General features: G+C 29.8%; 1 protein-coding gene across 1 annotated transcript; it reads right to left on the reverse strand.

The window, feature by feature from the left end:
• Positions 1-12623: 12623 nt before the first annotated feature.
• LOC107933337 (uncharacterized) lies at positions 12624-13763 on the reverse strand. Its single transcript, XM_016865525.2, has one exon. It carries the CDS (start codon positions 13578-13580, stop codon positions 12825-12827), a length of 756 nt encoding a protein of 251 aa, XP_016721014.1. The 5' UTR covers positions 13581-13763; the 3' UTR covers positions 12624-12824.
• Positions 13764-15759: the final 1996 nt, after the last annotated feature.

Consider the following 15759-nt stretch of genomic DNA (forward strand, 5'->3'; position numbering starts at 1 on the left):
ATTGGGTAGACCATTTTTTATCTTCAAACATGTGTTCCATAATTGATTTCATTTACTACCCTTTTATTAGATGCACATGAGGATTGATTATTAAGAAATATATATCACAAAATTTAAATAAATATATAAATGATTTGTGTTGGTCAAAATTTGTATTAGTGGAATATATTTTAATTTCGTCAATTTTTGTTTTCGATTTTTTTTTAATTTTAAAATTTCAGTCGTGACTAAATGATAATCATTAAATTTGTTAAATTAAATTATGCTATTTCGAAAGCCTTATATGACAAACATATATATATAAAGGATTTGTATTGGTCAAATTATGTTATTAAACCCTATACTATGCACAAGTTGAGAATTCGGTCTCTTTACTCTAATTTGGTTAATTTCAGTCCTTAAACTTTTTGAATTTTGAAATTTCAGTTGTGACCAAACGATAGCCATTAAATTTGTTAAGTTAAATTATGCTATTTCAAAAGTCTTACGCGATAAACATATTATCACATGTGTAATGCCATGTCAGCTTGTTATTTCTACGTAATCTCACAAAAAAATTATATAATTTTAGTTAAAGGATTTTGCAGCTACCATTTGATTCGAGGTTAAAATTTTAAAATTTGAAAAGTATAGGAACTAAAATTGATCAAATTAAAGAACAATAACTAAATCTACAGCTTACACATAATAAATGACTACTAGTAAAACTTGACCTAGGGATTTAACTGTTAATGTTTGGGTTAAGATTGAAATTTCAAATTTTAAACAATACATGGACCAAATTAGAATATGTGGACTAAATCCACAATTTAACCATTTTTATTTGATACAAAACAGTATTAATAACTAAACAGCAAAATTTCTAGAAAAGTTTTTATTTAATGTACTAGAAGTGTATAAATATAAACATATTAATAGTTAATCGCACAAGGGGACCTCATTAGAAAAACCCTTAACATTATTTCTTTAAAGAAAATTAAAATTAAAATTTATTTTTAAATTATCATTATTTATAGAATTAAAAAAAACTTTTATCAAATAATAACCTCAAATTATTATCTAATAACTTTATTTTTTAACAAATAATACATTGTGATTTAATGATAGTTTATGAACATTGAAGTCAAACTCAGGTATTAAATTGGAACATAAAAAAAACACAGCTAAAGAATTAAATATTGAAGCTAAATTTAGGTACCAAATAGTATATTAACCCTTTTAAATATTTTTTATATATTAGTGTTAAATAGGGATAAATCTAAAAAATATACATAAATTTTGATTTTGTGCGATTTTATAAATAAAATTTTGATTTAATCTAATTCTCATAAATTATTAACATAATTATTGATATAGTATTATTTTATGTTTATATATTGCATACAAAAATAATTATATTTATCTAATATAAAATAAATTAATATATACGTTAAAACTAAAATCGAAATTTCATGTGAATAATTATACTAAATTAAGATTCATGGATTAAATTGTATATTAAATTAAATTTTTTATAGTCGGATATTAACACTAATGATTGGCAAACAAAACAAACAAAAACCTAAGTAAACAAACTCTCTTCATAATTATTCTTGTTTCAGCCGGCATTTCACTGCTGACAACAAATGTTTGAACACTACTGAATGAGGAACAGAACCAATCAAATGCTGTCTTCAATGTTTCCTGTTTCAGCCGGAATATCTGCCGACACAATATATCTACTACATACGTATATAGTGTTTCTTTTTACTTTTCATAAAGAAATTACTACTATACAATAAAAAAATATATTATAATTGAAAAACAATTCAGAATATTTAAATTTGAGGTTTGAATATTCGGCTTAAATATATTTTTGGGTAAACTTTATTAAAGGCTATTAAATTATTAGTAAATTTATGTTTTAGTTATCTAGTTTTAAAATGTTACAAAATGGTCACTGAATTATTCAAATATTTTCATTCAAATTACTGGGCTGTTAAAATCATTGTTGTATAGTCTTCTCTGTTCGTACCACTTGCAACAATAGAAATGTAACAACCAGCCTGACGTAGATCATATCGATATTCTGTTGAGTAAGCTAGTGTAGAAAAAAGGATGAATTATTCGTTAAGTGTTGTGTGGCGTGTTGCGAGGATTATTTTTGTGAGGAACACTCTGCTGGAATTCGCCACTTGGCAAACTCCAGGGATTGACGGACTCTTTTATTGTACAATTTGCCAACCCTAGATGTCCTAGGCAAACTTGTCAATTCGTGGAGTGATAGAATTATTTTTCGTAGAAACGACATAGAATTATTTTTCGTAGAAACGACAGCTCAATGAGTATCATTAGAGTTCAGTTGAAACCTAGTTGGAATTGAACTAGAGTACTGTAGATGACAACTTGATATGTTCAGGTAACCGAATGACCTGTTTAATTGGTTAGTTTAGTGTACAAACAATGTTTTACCACTCTGATTAGTGGTAGTAGTTGCGTTCGGTAAAATATTAGATTTCAAACCTTATTATGAAAGCTTAGTCTATGAATTCAATGGCGACAGTGGGATTTCTGACATTTCCACTAAGCTTTTTTTCATTGCTTGTGCTATAAAAAGAGTGCATATAGCTAGCATGTTTCACTTTTGCTTTCTCTCTGTGTTATCTCCTATGTCCTTAAAAAGTTTCTTTTTAAACTACATTCTCTAGAAAAGGAGAGGAAGGTTACCAAGAATTTGTTAAGACGTCATTTATAAGTGCTAGTTGACTAGTAATTTTTGGAAAACTTTAGGTTGATGTCGAAGGAACTTATGTCTTTGTATTAGTACATGCATGATGAATTCTTAGTAGATAAATAGCTTGATAATTATGATTGATTCTTATTTAACTCAAAAAGCTAGTGAAGGTCCGAGCAATTGAGACAAATGACCAATAGAGTAGATTCTATCTTGAAGGTTATGGTGAGTTCCTTTTTGCTTCTTTTAGGGTTTTAACACTTTATGATATGGATTTGTGGAAGGTAGTTGTCTCTACTGAATATGTGTCGATGTAGTGTGTATTAACATGTGCATAACAAGTTTTTTGTGTGTGTGAACATGGCCAAGGTTGCGGTTAATATCCACCTTGTATGCGAGCCTGGTACCAAAATACTTGCAATATGTGAAAATGTGGAAATAAGTTTTATTTGTGATACCTCCAGTAGGGTAGCTTTATTACAAACCGAACTTGCAGATCACGACCCAACCTTGTGAGAGAACACGTGTTCAATTTAACATGGAATATGAATATAGATATTATTATGAATTATGTACAATTCTGATTTTTGAAATATGAGTCTGAGTCTGGCACAAGGTTGGGTCATAGGTAAACATACATGACTGAGAGAAGAGTGCATGAGTTATTGGTATGTGTCCACTAAAGATTTTGTGTGTTATAAAGGTGAGGTGTTCGGCAGGGAACTATACTGATAAACTGGCATAAGGTTGTTATAGGAAACAACCTCGAAACAAAAATATCATTATCTTTAAATTGATCAGGGGTAACCTAATAAACAAATTGTGTCTAATGGGAACTCACCAAGTTCAATTGAACTTACTCCGTTGCTTTTCTTTCTCAAGAGATTGATTAGTAGAAGAAGATCAGTAAAAAGGGACTACGCTAGAGCTGCAACTGCAAGTAAGCCACTTATCTATTTTATATCATGTATGGTTGTTCGGCAGAGGACGTATATACGTTTTGTGTTTAGCTGTTCAGTGTTTTTTCATAAGATAGCTTTGAATGCATGAATTTGTGAACCAAAATCTAAACAACTTTCTTCTTCGATCCTTGATACCGACCATCAGATTGACTTGGATCTAATGTATATTCTTCTTCTAGTTGATGGGTATTGATTCACCGTACCGATCGTTGAATTATCGCTTGAAGCTCGCTAGCTGTACTTTTAGAAATAAAACAAAAACAAAAACTTAACAACCTAGTGACTTAAATAAAAACTTTTGAATAGTTCAATGATCATTTTGTAACTTTTTGAAGTTGAGTGGCCAAAACGTCAACTTACTAAGAATAGCTTAGTGACCTTGGGAATTGTTTACCTTATATTTTTTGAAGTTACAACGATTCCGATAAAATCAATCATTACAAGCACCAATCTAAATAATTTACTCAATGGCTTAACATTGTTATTGATCTAAAATCTTATTGACAACCTGACTTATATTTTAAACAAACCTTTTTTTTTGTCCAATTCTCTCTAAACTCTTCAATTATCATGTAACCCTTTGAATTTGGACAAATAACTCTCGACATGTAAAATATATATGAGTTGTTGTAATTTTTGGATCCTAAACTTGGTAACTAGGTCTTGTTTGGTACATGCACTTTTTTCTTCACTTTGGTATTTGAACTTGACAACTAGGTTCATTTTGGCCCTTAAACCTGAAAATTGTAAAAGTTTGATGGAATCTAAGTTCATGCCTAAAATAGACCTAGTTGCTAGGAGCAAAGCTAGAATATTATTTTATAAAGGGTAGAGATGAACAAAAATTTAAGGGAGGCCAAAGTATAAATTTACCATTATACTAATTATAATTTCTTAAAACCTAAAGGGACGATATAAAGAATTTTTTTTTATTTTTTGGGAGCCAAAGCCACAACCTGCCACTCATTCCTTCGCATTTTCTAGTTGCCAAATTTAGATATCAAAATAAATTTATATTATGGAGTATGCCTTGTATTTTAGCATAAATAGTGTGTGACGTCGTAACAAGAAAGAGTTTTTCATCCTGATGAGGCACGACGTCTCGACGAGAAGAAATAACTCATCCTGACGATACGGCAACATTGAAACGACGTTGTGACGAGCAAATATGCCACATCACAACGTGGTGACATGTTCCTCAATTTTCTCAGCTTTACTTCTTTCAGTTAAACATTATTTTAGTTTCCCACTTAAACCCTGATTAGAGTAGAATATTTTAATATTATTTTACCTACGAATTTAGACTATAAATAAGCCTACTACAACCTTAGAAAAGAAATAACCTATAACACATTTAGATATTAGCTTTTACAAGCTTTCAGGGAATTTTGTGTTTAAGTTTTGAGAGTTCTTATTTTCGGGTTTCGAGGTTTAGTTTTTACTTCCATGTTTTGTACTCTCTGTTTTTTTCGTTTTAGTGAAATATTTATGTTCGATCTTTTCAAAATTTTTGTTGTTTTACTTGTTTGTTGCTTAATTGGGTTTATCCCCAACAAACTCGTATCAGAACTTGTTTCGATTTCTACATTCAACTAGTTCAGAGATAGAAACAATAAGATTCGACGTTGAGAAGTTCGATGGCATCACAAATTTTAATCTGTGGCAAGTTCGGATGACAACAATATTGGTTCAGAATGGTTTGAAAAATGTCGTTACAGAGAAAAGGCCAACGAATATGGATCAGTCAAAATGGGAAGAGCTTGATGAGAATGCCTTGTCTGCAATTTAGTTGTGCCTTTCAAATAGTGTATTGTAAGAAGTGTTGATGGACAAAATGACATACGCCTTGTGGAACAGGTTAGAAACCCTTTACGCGACAAAGTTTTTGTCTAACCGATTGGTGTTGAAACAACGACAACCCATGTTTCGCATAGAAGAAGGTAAGCACCTTAGAGGCCACATTAGTCAATTTGTTACTCTTTTTAATGATTTAAAGAATGTTAAGGTTCAAATTAACGATGATGATTAGACTATGCTATTATTGTGCTATTTATCCCTTTCATATAAGTTTTTTAAGGAGATCCTGATTTATGGCAGAGATAAACTCTCATTCGAGGATGTAACGGGTCACTTGTTGAGCAAAGATAAACTCGACAATAAATTTGGTACAAATAACAAGTCACATAGGCAAGTGTCAGTTTTGGAAGCATCAAGTAATCGAGACAAGAGATGTCGCTATTGTAAGAAGTTAGGTCACATCAAGGCATATTGTTACAAACTACGAAATAAAAGGGTTATTGAGAGCAACGAGGAAGAATTAACTGGTGCTAATTTGGCCGACGACAAGGGTGATGATTTCTTTTTGGTGTCGACGAGTAAAAGCTCCAGGCTTTCGTCCGAATGGATCCTAGATTCAGGGTATTCTTTCCACATGTGTCCCAACAAGGACTGGTTCTGCATATACAATTCAACTGAACGTGGAGTTGTGTGAATGGGGAATAGCTTACCTAGTAAGGTAATCTGTGTTTGTACTATTCATGTCAAGATGCATAACAGGACAATCAGGACATTGCCAGATGTCAGGCATGCATTAGACTTAAAGAGAAATCTCATCTCATTGGAAAATTTGGACTCGAAGAGTTGTAGAATTAACATCGAGTCAAACGACATTAAAGTATCTCATGGGGCTCTCGTTTTGATGAAAGGTAGAAAGACTGGTAGTCTTTATGTTCTACAAGGATCAACAATGATTGATGAAACAACATGTCCCTTGTCTGTTAAGGAGTCAGAGTCAACTCATTTGAAGCAAAGACGACTTGGTCATAGGAGGGAAAAATGTATGACTATTTTGAATAAGAGAAGTTCCTTTTTGGGTGCAGGTTTTGGAAAGACAGAGTACTGCGTTCATGGAAAGAAGGATTGAGTCAGGTTTGATTTGGCAGTACACAAGTTGAAGACTAGAAGTCTTCCGGTTTCAAAGTTCAAGCACGACTTAGACTCAAGTAATATCCTGAAAAGTTCGAGATAGGCCCATGGCAGACTTTGGCAAAAAAGACATTGTCGAAATACAAGTCAAGGTGGAGATTTGTGGAGTATGCCTTACATTTCAGCATAAACAATATGTGACGTCATAATGAGGATGAGCTTTTCGTCCTGATGAGGCATAACATCTCGATGAGAAGAAACAAATCATCCCGACGACATGACAATATTGAAACGGTGAAACGACGTTGTGATGAGCCGATATGCCACGTCACGACATGGCGACGTGTTCTTCAATTTTCTCAGCTTTACTTCTTTCAGGTAAACATTGTTTTAGTTTCCCACTTAAACTTTGACTAGAGTAGAATATTTTAATATTATTTTACTTACGAATTTAGACTCTAAATATGTCTTCTACAACTCTAGATTACAAGCTTTTAGGGAACTTTGTGTTTATATTTTGAGAGTTCTTATTTTCGGGTTTGAGGATTTAGTTTTTACCTCCATTTTTTGTACTCATTGTTTTTGCCGTTTTAGTGAAATTATCTTTACCCATAATTTTTTATCATTTTCGAAAGAATTTTTTCACATAAAATATTTCTATTCAATCTTTCCAATTATTTCATTATTTTATTTATTCATTGTTTAATCGAATTTATCTTAAAATATATATAAACACCAAAATAAACCCAATTACTAAATTGAAAGACTAAAAACTACATTAACCCATATATATATATATATATATATAAAATATCATATAATAATTGGGATTGTGAAATTTAAGGATACAAGACACGTTGGGACCATGATGCTGATGATGTTGTCGATGCTTGTCACTAAAATTTTACTAATATATCATATTCATGGACCATTGGCTGGATTTTTTGTTACAAACAAACTATTTATAAGCTAAGGAAATAGAATGTTTGACAGCGTTGACATTCTCCTTGCTTTCGTTGACTAGTTGAGGTCTATTTCTTTGATTTTTTTGCTGTTGGCCTCATTTCATGTTTGAAAAACGTAGCCCACCACTACCATATGTTTCTGGCTTAAATTTCTCTTTTAATATTTAATATGTGGGTCTAGGCTTTGCCTTAATCTAATTGCTTGAGTGGTCCCAATACGACAACGTTTTTGTTCAAGGAAGTCCCTAGAATTTTTTCTTTTGGTCTTGGTAAACCCTGACTTGTAAGAAAATATCTTCTATACCCCTGTATAAAAGCAATCCCCAATTTATGAGTACGTAAAATTTGTAATTGAAGTAGGGTTAAAATATGCCATTAATCCTTATACTCTTCATAAATTTAAAATTTAAAATTTAGTCTTTATACTTTTATTTTTAGGAATTTAATCTTTCTACTTTTCAATTTTTAAAATTCAAGTCAAACTGTTAACACTGTTAAGATCATTCTGTTAAATTTAAGTTCATTACAACGTCATTTTTTCATTCACATTGCTACCAAGTGAGTGCTTTTTTTTTCCAAAATGTCACACTAAAAAATTTTAACAAAAAATTTAACAAAATTAACAATTAAACCTGAATTTTGAAATCTAGAAAGCAGAGAGGCTAAATTCCTGAAAATAAAAGTACAAGGACTAACTTTCAAATTTGTAAAGAGCACATGGATCTATGGCATATTTTTAATGTTTTAAAGACAACACATCAAAGTTTCTATTGGTCAATTTCTGCCATTAATTTCTATACTATGTGTAAATTGTAGATTTAATCCCTATATTTTAATTTGGTTAGTTTTAATCCCTGTACTTTTCGAATTTTGAATTGGTTAACTTATTTGGTTAATTTCTACTATTAATCATGTATTATGTGTGAACTTGTATATTTAGTCTATGTTCTCTGATTGAATCATTTTTAGTCCTATACTTTTCAAGTTTTGAAATTTCCAGCATTGACGCAAATGACGATTATTGAATCCATTAATTGAATTTCAAAGTAAAATTTAAAAAAAATAGCAAGCTAACATGATATTACTTATGTGATAATATGTTTGGCACATCAAATATTAATGAATTTGACACCTATTATTTGGTTAGGACTAAACTGTCAAATTTTGAAAAATACAAATCCTAAAAATCACCTAATTAAAATATAAAAATTAAATATACAACTGATGCATAATACAAGGACTAATAACAAAATTTAACCATTTTTGTTTAAGGTTAATTCTGGAAACAAATGTATTTGGGCCAGTTTCCTAATCACACCACATCAATGTCTTTTTAGGTTTTTATTTGGGGTTAAGTTGAGAAACAAATATTTGGGGTCATAAATAATAATCATGCTTTTCTTTATATTTCATGAAGCTTACTAGCATGATTGTTTTAACTATGTGATTTCTCTATATCAAATGCAAATCATAAAAAAAATTGTCATCCCCAAGCCCAAAATCACTTGGGCCATAGGATTTTTATAGCCTGAAGTTTGGGCTTTAAATAATTAAGACCTTGACCTTAAACCTAGCCTAATTTGTCTTGAGTTTTTGATCCCTTACACCCACATAAATGGACCTCATATTTAAGTAGTCAATATAAATTTACAAGATTCATATGAATGTGCATGTATTATTGTTAAAATTCAGATACAGTAGAATCAACTCTCTATAATCGTGGATTGAGTTTTAGGACGATTGGTATGAATATTGTTGTCAATGCAGGAGTATGTGAGTTCGAATGCACTGAAGTATATTAATTTCTTATTTATGGGTTGAGGAGGGGATATAGGATATGATCAGAACCCATATTATTTTAGTAAAACTAGAACTATTCCAAAATAAAAATAATAAATTTTTATTTCTATTTTATTCTAAGTTATTTGAATACTCTAATTAGATAATATTATTAAGGTAACATTTAAGGTGAGATCTTATTATAGTAAGATATTTTTTTAAATCAATGGTTGTGGTTAAAGACAGAAATGAGGAGATATAGTCATTTTATCAAGCTAGTCAAAAACTAAGAAATTGTGCTATTGATCTAGATCTGGAACCTATTAAATTAGTTATTGAATATGTTCTTTTTCTCTAGAAATCAATTCCTCTCCTTATTTAGTGTTGAAATAAGTTGAGTTGGTTAAATGGTAAACTCACATTTTTTTAACGCAAATCCTATGTAACATGATTACTGATGGATTGATGTTTTTTTTTCTTTTTTTTTACTCATTTTTATTTCAACTATTAATTTAAAAAGATCCCACATGATCCCGCTATAATGAGATTTTCAAATAGAAGCCACTGTTACTGGCAATAAAAATATCAAAAGTTTAAATTAAAGGAATGAAAATAATTATATTGCATGATTTTTCATGGATATGTTGCATACACAACTAGTTATATTAATCCAATATGAAAATAAATGTATGTATTCATTTATTTAAATGTGTACAATTGATTCAAAGTCAAAGTTTCATGTGTCGATATGAACCACAAGTCAAGTTTCATATGTATAATTACTCCAAATCAAAGCTAATGTATCAAATTGCGTAGTAAAACAAAATTCATGTATAAATTTGATATTTATCCCTTAATTATATCAATAGTTTTCATTAGAAATAATCATTACAAATATTGAATCGAATAATTTAATTCAAGTCAAATTAACTAATAATCTGACATATATTTTTTCACAAAATGAGATTCTAATTTGAAAACTTAATAACTATAGTCGATTGAGTCTTAGCTCGACTGATATTGGCATTGTTGCTAGTCTTAGGAGGACTCGAGTTCAAATGCGTTGAATTACATTATTCTCATATTTAAGAGTTGGGAAAGGACTATGGATAGTTCTAAGCATTCTATCAACGTCTATAACGTCTACAATTTAAAGATTTTTTTTCTAAAATTCTTTTTTTTAGGTTGTTATTATCTTGATAACAACTTTCTAAGAGCATAAAATTCTTTGATCTTTTCCACTAGGAAAACAAAAAACCAAGTCATGGTGCTTAAATAGTATTTCCCATGGAATTGGAATTTTTAAAGCTAAAATGCTTTGTATTTGACAGCCTGTTCCCCAACAAAGATGAACCCATAATATTGTTAAACACAATACTATTGTATAACATGAATACATTTTTAAAAAAATACCTAAAATTAAAATAAAACACAAATATGATATAAGTATATCAATGCATAACACAAATTATTAATATCTGAGGAATTATAATTATGAATTAATAAATGGTTGGAAGAAATGACTGTTAACTTACTTAAATATCACTTTAAACTTGAATAACAGTAGACTCAAAATATAAAACAAACAAAAATACGGTACAAGTATCATGAATGCTTCAATATTAAGATTTAAGTTTTATTTTGCCTCATTTATTAAAAAAATAAATAAATTAATCCTTGTACATTAGTTCAAAAAATAAATTAATTTTTTTTGTTAAAAACTTATGTAATTGACGGAATAACTAAATAGTAATATGTGGCGTGTCTCGTATATCTTACGTTGACGTACAAGAACTAATTTTTAACATAATAACGATTTTAACAAAAATATAACTTAATTTCTAATACATAAAAAAATACTATTGGATTGTATACGAAACTTATGGTGAAAGAAAGAAGAAAGTATATGGAAATTGGAATTTGATTTGACAACACAATTTTTGGGAGTTCTTTCGAAAGTGGGGGTTCACTTGTTTTTGTTAAACTACGTGCCAAACACTAGGAATTATCAAAGTTTCGTTTTCACAAAAGAAACTACTTTCTAGGATTCGTGGAAACTCCCAAATAAACCTAGCTGTGGGTTTCAACTAAAAATTCTCTACTTTATAAGCTAAATGTATTTGTTTGAGTCAGACTCGGAAGTTTCCAAGAGGATTCTCATAGTTATTAATAGGGTAAATTATATCGGAAGTCACTCAATTATTGATATGTTAAATTTTAGATTTTAGTATTTGATTTATTGATTAAAGGTGTTCACAATATTTTAAAAATTATGGGATTGATTTGTAAATTGTGCTTGTGTGCAGGGGCGAAGCCAGGAAAAAGTTTTAGGGGTGAAATTAAATTGTCTATATATTTATAATTTTAAAATTATTAAATCAAATTTTTATCATTTTTAAGTGGGTCAAAGTGTAATTTTTCCTTTACTGATTTAATTTTTTAATTTAAAGGATCAAAATGGTAAAATTTCTATTTTAAGGGAGATCGGGCCCCTGCCAGCCTCCTAAATCTGCCTTTGGTTGTGTGGTAGTTTAAATGAGTGTGTGCGGTGGGTGTGTTTGAGATCCTATTGTATCAAAAAAAACTATTTAACTTTTTCTTTTTTTGTCACCGACGGTTAAATTGCAAACAAAAAGATAACTTAGTAGATTTTAAAATTCGCATAATAACAACTTTAACCCTCAACATTTATATATTGTGTAATTTGATCTCTTTTTTTTTATAGTTTTCCTTTTCTTTGTGATATTGGGAGTTACTAAATTAACACAATGTATAAATGTTAAGGGTTAAAGTTGCTATTATATGTGAATTTTAAAAGCTACCACATCATTTTTCGATTAGCCATCTAACTGTTGGTGAGCAAAAAAGACAGAATCAAAAATAATTTAGTGATCATTTTGTAATTTTTCATACTTGGATGACAAAAAAGAAACTTACCAACAATTGAATAACTATCAATGTAATTTACCCTTATTAATATTATATCGGTGGTGGTACCGTTCTATTTTAACATTGGTTTATATTAGTATGAGATATCAATATGCTTTGATGTATCATTTTAAGTTTAACTTATAGTGTATAAATAATTTTATTTGACAACATTTAATTATGGAAAAAAAAAACATATCGATTAAGTCTTAGCTCGATTAATATTAATATTATTAGAAAATTCTAAAAATTGTATAAAAAAATTAAATATACTAAAAAACCTATAATAAAATAAATATTAAAAAAGATAACAAACGTAAATGAAAACAATAAATATAAAATTATTAACAAATCAAAATATATATTTTATATATAAACAAATTAGAATAGCATTAATAAGTCATCAACAAATCATTGATTTATGTCATTTTACAAATTCCTAACAAACACCATTTAATGTAGTTTACAAAATTTACAAATAAAAAAATAATTAATTTAAGAAATTAGTAGTAATAATTGCTTAAATTTAATTACAAAAGATGAATAATAATTCTAAAAAGGATGAAGATTTCTGCTTAGCTTATTAACGTTAGTAAAAAACCCAAATTGCTTATACGGCAAATACGACCGTCGTTTTTCCCCTTCCCTCATTGCTTTGTTTTTAACATAAAGCTTTTCATGAGCTGACGTCGTTTTGCTACTCTTCTGTTTTATCGTCGCCTTTGGTTTTTCGCTTTTCTTTTCAGCTTTTACCGACGAAGTACCAGAAGACGACGCCGTATGGTTAAAAAACACGAAGGCATCTTTACCGTCGCTATTACTTCGAATCATGAAATCTTTAAACCTCCAAAGCTTTGAAAATCCCGTTGAATTGCTCTTCTTACACGTGTCCGGCAACGTTTTCTCCACGATCCTCCGGTACGGTCCCGTTGTTTCCGAAGACGACGTCGTTTCCGGCGAACCTTCAACGAAAACCTTCTTCAATGGAGCCCTTACAGACACTTCACAATCTTCAGGCTTTGAAACGGAACCGTTTCCGTTAGCGAAAACAAGATCTTCGTTAGAAAACGGAAAAACCGGACGGATCTTACCGTTAAGGAAAACGTCGTCGGCCGATATCGGCGAACCGTCGGGATTTAAACAATCAAACGAAAATTCTTCTTCTTCTTTCTCTTCCATTTCAAGCTGTTTGCTCGACTCGTCGTCTCCGATCTGCACTTTAACTCCAAAGTCACGGTTAAAACCACCGGCAGCGACCGGAAAAGCAGTTCCAGTGAACTGAGACAAAGAAGGATTCACTACTTGCATGATTAACGCAAACAAGAAACTCAAAATCAAGCCTCTGGGCTTCAATTAGACATAAAATTAAATTACGAGAGGTTTTTTTGGAGGGTAAATGTGGGGTTTGGTTATTGGGTTTTTATAGGGAGGTTCTGTTGGTTGAAAATTCTCAACGCTTTCATTTAAATAAATAAATAAATATTGAATAATTTTAACCGGCAATTTTTTGTAGTTGCAATTTCTATTTTTAAACACGCGTAGAGCTATAGACAGGGACTGGAGCTATTACGTGTAGAGGAAGAAAAGAAAAAGCGAAAAATGATACATTTGACCCCCAATATTTACATCTTTTTATCTATTTAGTCTTAAATTAAAGTTCATTGTTGATCTTTCAAAAAGAGTCAAATAATTTTTTTAACAAAAATGTTTGTAACAGTACCATGGAGACCTTTGTGCTAAAAGTTGGATTGCATTTTGCTCTCTACTTAAAAAATAGACAAATTAATTTTCGTACGTTAGATAAAAGAACAAATTGGTCATTCTATTAAAAATTTCGTCCATTTTTATTTTTAAAATTCGTCCCTATGTGTCATACAACATGTGATTGTCTGATTATATCATCAGCCACACCAATTTTTAATAGTAAAAATAAATTAAATTTTAAACAGAAAGGACCAGTTTGCTGTTTGATCTAACGTATAAAGACAAATTTGCTCATTCTTTAAGTAAAGGGGCAAAATGCAATCTAACTTCTAGTACAAAGGATTTCATCGTATTTTTATCAAAAATATTGACTAAAACATTAATTTTTTAATAATGTTAGTGTGACGACTCGTGTGCCACTTCAATATATATATATTATTATCCATTAGTATATTTTTAATTATTCACGAACGTGGTAAAATATTTGTTTAATGTTCAGGAACAAGTTCATTAATTTAAACGAATCAACACGAATATTTTTAAAATTAGGAGAATAGAATATAGTACACAATCACTTCCATTAGTTGAACATATGGAACCTTCACTAATTTGTTCTAATGGAAATGGATACTACATTAACAAAAACATTTATAGTAGCCCCAAATTTGATATTTATAATATATTAAAAGTTTACTTTGAATATCATGTGATGGCCTGATGGTTAAGGGTGTTCACATCCTAAGTGTGGTTTGGGTTCGACTTGCACTAGGTCACATTGATTGTTCAGGCTTTGTCTTGTTATTATAATTCACAAAAAAAAAAACATTCTACTTTCAAAAAAAGTAAAAACATTATATTAGCAATCTATGTTTTGGTCACTCAACTTCAAAAGATTACAAAATAGTCACTAAAAGCTTTTATTTAAGTCATTGAATTATTAAAATCATTTTTATATAGCCTTCTCTACTTGCATTGCTTGCACCAATCGAAAGCTCTAATTCTCCTTCTATTTTACAGTTCAGGTTTATTTTTTTATTAAACAACTTTGAATGTCACGAATTTGTGAACCAAAATCTAAACAACTTTTTTCTCCATTCTCCGACACTAACCATCAGATTGACTTGGATCTATAGTATGTTCTTCTACTTTTTAATAAGTATTGATCTACTATACTGGTCACTGAATCATCGCTTAGAGCTCACTAGCCGAACTTATAAAAAAAACTTAACAGCCTAATAACTTAAATAAAAACTTTTAAATAGTTCAATGAGCATTTTGTAACTTTTTGAAGTTGAGTGACCAATATATAAACTTACTAATAGTTTAATTAATTTGAGTGTAATTTACCCATATTACTATCAACTTATAAAATATATTGTTAACTTTAATTATAAAAATGTATCTAAAATAATAGAAAAAAATTATTAATATATTTTTTGAAAGACACAAGTTTACATCACCTTATAAGTACATCAATATATATGAAAAATTATCTCATACACAGCATATGGACAGAGGTGACATCAAGAGTCAAAGGCCTTGGCCACCCATTGGTTTGGTAAAATTTCCTTTTTAGTCCTTTAAACTTGTGAACTTGACAGTTAATTAAATGGTAAAAATATACTTTGGCCTTCCAAATTTTTTTATTCAATACCACCCCCTGCAAAATAAAAACTTTTTGACTTCACCCTGTGAAATTTTTTAGACTCCACAAATAAATTTTGTGTATGACAAGTAACTAATAGGGTGTAGTAAAATAATAAAGAATTAATAAATGTGACAC

The sequence above is a fragment of the Gossypium hirsutum genome, chromosome A04 (assembly GCF_007990345.1).
Source record: "Gossypium hirsutum isolate 1008001.06 chromosome A04, Gossypium_hirsutum_v2.1, whole genome shotgun sequence".
Lineage (NCBI taxonomy): Eukaryota > Viridiplantae > Streptophyta > Magnoliopsida > Malvales > Malvaceae > Gossypium > Gossypium hirsutum.

Bases quoted from the DNA above. Each gene is read 5' to 3' on its own strand.
- LOC107933337 (XM_016865525.2), bottom strand. From the start codon at position 13,580: ATGCAAGTAGTGAATCCTTCTTTGTCTCAGTTCACTGGAACTGCTTTT.